Source organism: Cherax quadricarinatus, chromosome 34 (genome assembly GCF_038502225.1).
Source record: "Cherax quadricarinatus isolate ZL_2023a chromosome 34, ASM3850222v1, whole genome shotgun sequence".
NCBI lineage: Eukaryota > Metazoa > Arthropoda > Malacostraca > Decapoda > Parastacidae > Cherax > Cherax quadricarinatus.
Genome location: NC_091325.1, coordinates 10460228 through 10469860, shown reverse-complemented (window position 1 = coordinate 10469860; position 9633 = coordinate 10460228). Strand labels below are relative to the sequence as shown.

Genomic DNA, 9633 nt, shown 5'->3' with positions numbered 1-9633 from the left:
ATATATAAATATATATATATATATATATATATATATATATATATATATATATATATATATATGTTTATATAATATATGTATATATATAATATATATATATATGTATATAATATATATATGTATATATATATACATACATATATATATATATATATTATGTATATATATATATATATATATATATATATATATTTGTCATTGCATTTCCTGCATAATATTTAATATATATAGTATTAGTAATACGTCAGTACTATTAATCTGCTAATCTGAATGTAGAATCTATTGATGCAGGTGCGTAAATTTCCTTTCATAATATAAATCTTTGCTTGTTCCATACCCCAATCTTAACATCTTAACAAATTTATATTTCGAATAACAAAAACTGTAGGATGTTTTCCATTTAATTAAGTCACACTCTTATATGAAGCTGGAGTAATGAAATAAATAAAAAGCATTTTGGAAGTTCATGCTGTGCAACCTGTAGTGTTTATTTGTGACATATATGTTTAAAATAAATGCAATATTGATAGTTTTACAAAAAAAATTAATAAACACTTGGTAATACGTCATTTTTAAGGAAATAGATGTTGGCCGATGAATGTCATGATTTCATCTTTGTAGGTGTTGATGACGCTTGAAGTATAATGTTTAAGTATTCTCAAGAGCAACATATCCCTAGTAAATGCAATTGTCATGCGTAAAGTTGAGACGAAAAAATCAGACACTCACTGCATAAAAATCTACTAGTAAGAGTGAATGCAAGTAATGACCAACAACATCCTTTCACTAGTGTATATAAACTCAGTTAGATCAAAAGCTAGCATTAGTCAAACGCCAGCAGCCAAGATGAAGTTTGTAAGTACTGCATACTGTTACACATAAAGGGAGTACCTGATATCTCCAGTTTATTTTTCTCCTGAGACTCTATGACCGCGGGTTCAATCCCGGCCGGGGGTATGGTTTATATCGATCGTTTCCAAACAGGTTGTTGATAAAATGAAGTAACTTGTATTCAAGGATAGGAATGTTAAAAACGTTGTAGAGAATGTTAGAAACATTCTCAACTTTGCGAGTGTGCATTTATCTGACAAACTTAATTTACTTCGTCGTTGAATCGTGGGTGTTAACGCTGAGCTCTTGGGCCTGCCTATGAATTTTTGGTTTGTTGATGTGATGTGTCATATTTACTTTTAACCTGGTAAATGGCTCTTTTATTTAATGTCATAGTTTCATCTGGAAAACAATTTATGTAAATACAGGAAATTGTCAGGACGAGTACTCATTTTGAGATTCGATAAGATTTATTCATGAAACTCGTTTCCTCCGACTGTTTTGTGAATAGGCAAATTGTGTACATTTTGAAGCTATTTATTAAAAAAAACAAAAACAAAAAAAAAACAAGAAAAAAAAAAAAAACGCTTCGCCAGTAGCATCCTCATCCAAGGAAACGTTATCTATAATAATGTCTTGAGACTGTGCACAAGTGTTATTTTCCACAGTTTGTTCGTATCACTTAACCATTTAGAGCCAATCTCTTATTATTCTTTGCATTTTTCACTGAATATACAAAATATCTTCTTTATTGTACTTATTAGTTTACAAATTAGTGTTTCATGAGGATCCTAATAAAGCTTTTTGTTTTTAGTTACTTATTTGATAAAACATTCAGACTTTTGATGATCAATAACCACAAAGTGTCAAAAAAATAATAATTTAATAAGCTTTCCTGGAAACCATGGTCTGTCATCTGCTAGCATGTCGTTATAATCTAGCATACACTAATGGTTAGAGCGATGGGCTAGTGGGTGCAAGACTGAATTTGATGCTAACCCATTCCTTGACAAAACAGTCAAAATGTTTGACTGTTAACTCTTACTCTTTTTATACCAATTATGCTCATTTTTTATATATTATGTTTTTCTGGTATTTTCAAATGACTTTTTTTTCTTGAAAATGGACTATAGTTTAAAGGGTAAATCCATTCTTTTATAGTGTCGGCATAATATTTGCCACTATCTGTTTGTTTAAAAATTTACCTTTTTAGAGAAAAGTCTAATATTTAATCTGATTTTGTTGTAGACATTAATTCATATTTATCTTGCATCATTTTCACTTTCTCAAACCCTTTTCTGTCGCTAGTAGTAGTAATTCCTAGCTTTGGTCAGTCATCATTAACAGCGATTCTTGTCACTCGCTTCACGTCATCAGCGAGCAATGACAAGAGAAGCGAGAACGTCCTGTACAAATACCTGGAAAAATATGGGTCTCAGAAAAAACCTTGTCGGACCCGGCTAGTTATGTTTGCCCAGTCTGATGCCTTGTTTATTACATTTGGTGTCATAGAAATTCCATGTCTTATATATATATTGCTCTTATTAAGTTGTGAAATAATGTAATACTTAACACTAAAACTATAATGCATGTACTTGCTAAACTAACCTAATGAAAAAAAGTCTGAATAAAATCTTGTCACAGGTAATTCTCATTGCCGTTGCTGCCATGGCCATTGCTGCCCCTCAGGCTGGATACCAAGTGCCCCAGCCGGCCCTACCTCCACCAGAACCCCAGCCAGCCTATGGAACTCCCGATGCTTCCGTCCCATTTGAGATTATAAACATAATTAAAGACGAGCGAACACAGAAAGAAGATGGAACTTTCTCACTTGAGTTTGAGACTGAAAACGGCATCATCCAATCCCAGTCTGGGTCACCTGGTGGCCCAGAGGGTGCTGTAATTACATCTGGACAATACTCGTGAGTAATAGAATAAAACTATAAAAAAGGATAAGCAGTAATAATAATAATAAATATCATCATCATCACCATCATCATCATCATCATCATCATCATCATCATAATAATAATAATAATAATAATAATAATAATAATAATAATAATAATAATAATAATAATGATGATAATGCTTCTCCTTCTTTTTCTTCTTCTTCTTATTATTATTAATTATTGTTATTATTATTATTATTATTATTATTATTATTATTATTATTATTATTATTATTATTATTATTATTATTTTTATTATTATTACTAAATTAACACTACGAACACTAATTTTAATATATTTTTCCTCTTACAGCTATCAAAGTCCTGACGGCATTCCCATCGTTGTGAAGTTCGTCGCTGATCAGAACGGTTTCCAGCCCGAGTCTGACGTGTTACCAGTGGCTCCTGCCTTTCCCCACTCAATTCCTGAGTACGTGTTGGAACAGATCGATTTTGCTGCTAAGGAAGACGCTGCCCGAGCCGCCGCCGAAGCTGCTGAAAGGAGTGCTGCACCTTCCCAGACATATTCACAGCCTCAGTAACTGCTGCCTCTGCATTGGCAAATTTACTCTTATATATTTCTTGAATTTTTGTCTTAAGTATTGCGTGGAAGGAATAGTGTACAAAATAATATGAATAAAAAGTGAATAATTATTATTCAATCTTTTTTCCCACCGTCGACTCATTTAAAGCTGGAGATATCTCTAGTTTATCCAAAAGAAAGACCATAGCTTATCCCACCAGTCCAAGACATCTGTAGTTTATCCAATAGGAAGACATGTTAGCCAACCCACATGCTTGTGGGCTCGCTGCCTTCCAGTGCCTTATAAAATAATCAGTCTTTCAGGCACCGGGCACTGGGTACTAGTTGGTATGTGATGAATGGTTTGAAAAACCGACAAGTTGAAGATTGAGACACTTGTGCAGCATATGGGAATCTTTATTCAGGAAACGTTTCGCCACACAGTGGCTTCATCAGTCCGATACAAAGTAGAAAGGCGTAAGGAGAGGAGGAGTTTGAGGTAATCAGTCCCTCAGCCTGGAGTCGATGTGTTCAGTCCATCAATCTTGTAGAATGTACAGCATAGCGCCGTAGACGTGGCTTATATACTGTAGTGAGGTGAGGCGAAGCAGGAGGAGGTGAGGTCATAGTGGTACCATCCACTAGTCGAAGTAGGTCTTCGTCCAAAGGTTGGACAAGTGTTGAAGAATTCTTTGTAACAAGATCCCATGATGCTGCAGTGTCAGACAGTTGTGATGAATGGTTTGAAAAACCGACAAGTTGAAGATTGAGACACTTGTGCAGCATATGGGAATCTTTATTCAGGAAACATTTCGCCACACAGTGGCTTCATCAGTTCGATACAAAGTAGAAAGGCGTAAGGAGAGGAGGAGTTTGAGGTAATCAGTCCCTCAGCCTGGAGTCGATGTGTTCAGTCCATCAATCTTGTAGAATGTACAGCATAGGGCCGTAGACTTGGCTTATATACTGTAGTGAGGTGAGGCGAAGCAGGAGGAGGTGAGGTCATAGTGGTACCATCCACTAGTCGAAGTAGGTCTTCGTCCAAAGGTTGGACAAGTATTGAAGAATTCTTTGTAACAAGATCCCATGATGCTGCAGTGTCAGACAGTCGTGATGAATGGTTTGAAAAACCGACAAGTTGAAGATTGAGACACTTGTGCAGCATATGGGAATCTTTATTCAGGAAACGTTTCGCCACACAGTGGCTTCATCAGTCCGATACAAAGTAGAAAGGCGTAAGGAGAGGAGGAGTTTGAGGTAATCAATCCCTCAGCCTGGAGTCGATGTGTTCAGTCCATCAATCTTGTAGAATGTACAGCAATGGTTTTTCAAACCTTTCATCACAACTGTCTGACACTGCAGCATCATGGGATCTTGTTACAAAGAATTCTTCAACACTTGTCCAACCTTTGGACGAAGACCTACTTCGACTAGTGGATGGTACCACTATGACCTCACCTCCTCCTGCTTCGCCTCACCTCACTACAGTATATAAGCCACGTATACGGCCCTATACTTTACATTCTACAAGATTGATGGACTGAACTCATCGACTCCAGGCTGAGGGACTGATTACCTCAAACTCCTCCTCTCCTTACGCCTTTCTACTTTGTATCGGACTGATGAAGCCACTGTGTGGCGAAACGTTTCCTGAATAAAGATTCCCATATGCTGCACAAGTGTCTCAATCTTCAACTTGTCGGTTTTTCAAACCATTCATCACAACTGTCTGACACTGCAGCATCATGGGATCTTGTTACAAAGAATTCTTCAACACTTGCCCAACCTTTGGACGAAGACCTACTTCGACTAGTGGATGGTACCACTATGACCTCACCTCCTCCTGCTTCGCCTCACCTCACTACAGTATATAAGCCACGTCTACGGCCCTATGCTGTACATTCTACAAGATTGATGGACTGAACACATCGACTCCAGGCTGAGGGACTGATTACCTCAAACTCCTCCTCTCCTTACGCCTTTCTACTTTGTATCGGACTGATGAAGCCACTGTGTGGCGAAACGTTTCCTGAATAAAGATTCCCATATGCTGCACAAGTGTCTCAATCTTCAACTAGTTGGTATGTTTGCCTGGAGTCTACCTGAAGGGAATTCCGGAGATCAACGCCCCCGAGGCCCGGTCCATGACCACGCCTCCCGATGGATCAGGGGCTGATAAACTAGGCTGTTACTGGTGGCCGCACGTAGTCCACCGTATAAACCACAGCCCGCTGATCCGGCACTGACTTTAGGTATCTATACAACTCCCTTTTGAAGACAACCATAGATCTAGTAATTTTGCTTATGGCTGGTGGGAGGCTGTTGAACAATCTTGGGCCCCGAACACTTATTGTGTTTTTTCTTAGTGTACTAATGGCTCCTCTACTTTTCATTGGGCGTATGTTGCATCCCCTGCCAAGTCTTTTGCTTTCGTAGGGAGTGATTTCTGTGCGCAGATTAGGAACCAGTCCCTCTATGATTTTCCAGGTGTAAATTATGATGTATCTCTCTCGCCTGCCCTCCAGTGAGTACAAGTGAAGTGCTTCCAAGCGTTCCCAGTAGTTAAGGTGTTTGATGGAACTTATATGTGCAGTGAAGGTTCCCTGTACTTTATCTAGATATGGGATCTCACCTACCTTGAATGGAGATGTTAATGTACGGCAATATTCCAATCTAGAGAGAACAAGTGATTTGAAAAGGATCATCATTGGCATGGCATCTTTTATTTCAAATGTTCTCATTATCCATCCTATCATTTTCCTCGCTGATGTGATAATAGCACTGTTGTGATCCGTGAAGGTGAAATCCTCAAGCATTACCATTCCCAGGTCCTTCACATTACTTTTCTGCTCTATTGTGTAATTAGAATTTGTAGTATACTCAGTTCTAACTATTGTTTCCTCAAGTCTTCCATTATGGAGTGGTTGGAATTTGTCTTCATTGAACGTCATATTGTTCTCCGTTGCCCACTAGAAAACTTGGTTTATATCTTCTTGGATATTTGCCGTGTCCTCAAATGATCACACTTTCATGCAGGCCTTTGTATCGTCTGCAAAGGATGATAAGGTGCTTTGGTTTACATCTCTGTCTATGTCTGATATGAGGATGAGGAACAAGATAAGGGCGAGTATTGTGCCTTGTGGAACAGAGGTCTTCCGATTTAATTCGGTTTACCACAATTCTTTGTGTTCGATTGGTTAGAAAGTTGAAGATCCATCTGCCCACTTTGCCAGTTATCCTTTTAGCACGCATTTCGTGTGCTCTCACACAATGATCACACTTGTCAAAGGCTTTTGCAAAATCTGTGTATATTGAATCTGCATTCTGTTTGTTTTCCAGTGCATCCAATACCTTATCATAGTGGTCCAGTAGTTGAGAGAGGCAGGAGCAATCTGCTCTGAACCCATGTTGCCCTGGATTGTGCAGCTGTTGAGAATCCACTTGGTTTGTAATCCTGTTTCTTAGAACTCTCTCAAAGACTTTTATGATGTAGGACGTTAGAGCTATTGGTCTATTGTTCTTAGCTATTGATTTGCTGCCACCTTCATGGAGTGGGGCTATATCCGTTGTTTTAAGTGACTGTGGAATGTCTGGGACATTTATCATTTACTGCTTCCCTTTTCACTCATTCAAGCAAAAATGCTTCCTTTGAATGTGTTTGCTTGAAAGGTCTAGAGGTACCATTCAACTCCCCTCCGTGGTTCTTTTGCATATATATATATATATATATATATATATATATATATATATATATATCTATATATATATATATATATATATATATATATATATATATATATCATCCCCTGCATGCATCGACCGACGAGAGACCTGACAATAGTGTTTGTGAATATGTCGCATGTTCTGTGGGTTCTAAACATTGTAAAAAATTTCTCTCGGCGGTCGTTGCATGTAGTGGATGAGATGAAAAGCTGAAAACCACCTGCCTGAAAGCTGGTTGCCTTGAACCAAAACGTCTAGCGTTAGCTGGGCGCGAAGGTACTGGACCAGTGTGGTACGGTGGTAGAGCACTGCTTACCGTATTCGAAGGTTCGTAGGTTCGAGTCTTCTTCTACCTGAGATTAATGTTGGATGTCCTGGCCCTAAGCGAAACAAAGCTGAAGGGGGTAGGAGAGTTTCAGTGGGGGGAAATAAATGGGATTAAATCTGGAGTATCTGAGAGAGTTAGAGCAAAGGAAGGGGTAGCAGTAATGTTAAATGATCAGTTATGGAAGGAGAAAAGAGAATATGAATGTGTAAATTCAAGAATTATGTGGATTAAAGTAAAGGTTGGATGCGAGAAGTGGGTCATAATAAGCGTGTATGCACCTGGAGAAGAGAGGAATGCAGAGGAGAGAGAGAGATTTTGGGAGATGTTAAGTGAATGTATAGGAGCCTTTGAACCAAGTGAGAGAGTAATTGTGGTAGGGGACTTGAATGCTAAAGTAGGAGAAACTTTTAGAGAGGGTGTGGTAGGTAAGTTTGGGGTGCCAGGTGTAAATGATAATGGGAGCCCTTTGATTGAACTTTGTATAGAAAGGGGTTTAGTTATAGGTAATACATATTTTAAGAAAAAGAGGATAAATAAGTATACACGGTATGATGTAGGGCGAAATGACAGTAGTTTGTTGGATTATGTATTGGTAGATAAAAGACTGTTGAGTAGACTTCAGGATGTACATGTTTATAGAGGGGCCACAGATATATCAGATCACTTTCTAGTTGTAGCTACACTGAGAGTAAAAGATAGATGGGATACAAGGAGAATAGAAGCATCAGGGAAGAGAGAGGTGAAGGTTTATAAAGTAAAAGAGGAGGCAGTTAGGGTAAGATATAAACAGCTATTGGAGGATAGATGGGCTAATGAGAGCATAGGCAATGGGGTCGAAGAGGTATGGGGTAGGTTTAAAAATGTAGTGTTAGAGTGTTCAGCAGAAGTTTGTGGTTACAGGAAAGTGGGTGCAGGAGGGAAGAGGAGCGATTGGTGGAATGATGATGTAAAGAGAGTAGTAAGGGAGAAAAAGTTAGCATATGAGAAGTTTTTACAAAGTAGAAGTGATGCAAGGAGGGAAGAGTATATGGAGAAAAAGAGAGAAGTTAAGAGAGTGGTGAAGCAATGTAAAAAGAGAGCAAATGAGAGAGTGGGTGAGATGTTATCAACAAATTTTGTTGAAAATAAGAAAAAGTTTTGGAGTGAGATTAACAAGTTAAGAAAGCCTAGAGAACAAATGGATTTGTCAGTTAAAAATAGGAGAGGAGAGTTATTAAATGGAGAGTTAGAGGTATTGGGAAGATGGAAGGAATATTTTGAGGAATTGTTAAATGTTGATGAAGATAGAGAAGCTGTGATTTCGTGTATAGGGCAAGGAGGAATAACATCTTGTAGGAGTGAGGAAGAGCCAGTTGTGAGTGTGGGGGAAGTTCGTGAGGCAGTAGGTAAAATGAAAGGGGGTAAGGCAGCCGGGATTGATGGGATAAAGATAGAAATGTTAAAAGCAGGTGGGGATATAGTTTTGGAGTGGTTGGTGCAATTATTTAATAAATGTATGGAAGAGGGTAAGGTACCTAGGGATTGGCAGAGAGCATGCATAGTTCCTTTGTATAAAGGCAAAGGGGATAAAAGAGAGTGCAAAAATTATAGGGGGATAAGTCTGTTGAGTGTACCTGGTAAAGTGTATGGTAGAGTTATAATTGAAAGAATTAAGAGTAAGACGGAGAATAGGATAGCAGATGAACAAGGAGGCTTTAGGAAAGGTAGGGGGTGTGTGGACCAGGTGTTTACAGTGAAACATATAAGTGAACAGTATTTAGATAAGGCTAAAGAGGTCTTTGTGGCATTTATGGATTTGGAAAAGGCGTATGACAGGGTGGATAGGGGGGCAATGTGGCAGATGTTGCAAGTGTATGGTGTAGGAGGTAGGTTACTGAAAGCAGTGAAGAGTTTTTACGAGGATAGTGAGGCTCAAGTTAGAGTATGTAGGAAAGAGGGAAATTTTTTCCCAGTAAAAGTAGGCCTTAGACAAGGATGTGTGATGTCACCGTGGTTGTTTAATATATTTATAGATGGGGTTGTAAGAGAAGTAAATGCGAGGGTCTTGGCAAGAGGCGTGGAGTTAAAAGATAAAGAATCACACACAAAGTGGGAGTTGTCACAGCTGCTCTTTGCTGATGACACTGTGCTCTTGGGAGATTCTGAAGAGAAGTTGCAGAGATTGGTGGATGAATTTGGTAGGGTGTGCAAAAGAAGAAAATTAAAGGTGAATACAGGAAAGAGTAAGGTTATGAGGATAACAAAAAGATTAGGTGATGAAAGATTGAATATCAGAT

The 9633-nt window shown here is 38.4% G+C and overlaps 1 protein-coding gene across 1 annotated transcript; it reads left to right on the top strand.

Moving 5' to 3' along the window:
* The first annotated feature begins 832 nt into the window (after positions 1-832).
* LOC128693758 (cuticle protein AM/CP1114-like) lies at positions 833-3401 on the top strand. Its single transcript, XM_053783610.2, has 3 exons — positions 833-855; positions 2476-2753; positions 3097-3401. Exons 1-3 carry the CDS (start codon positions 847-849, stop codon positions 3323-3325), a joined length of 516 nt encoding a protein of 171 aa, XP_053639585.2. The 5' UTR covers positions 833-846; the 3' UTR covers positions 3326-3401.
* The last annotated feature ends 6232 nt before the right edge of the window (positions 3402-9633 follow it).

Coding starts and splice junctions, on each gene's coding strand:
- LOC128693758 (XM_053783610.2), top strand. Junction 2,754..3,096: donor ATTACATCTGGACAATACTC/GTGAGTAATAGA, acceptor TTCCTCTTACAG/CTATCAAAGTCCTGACGGCA.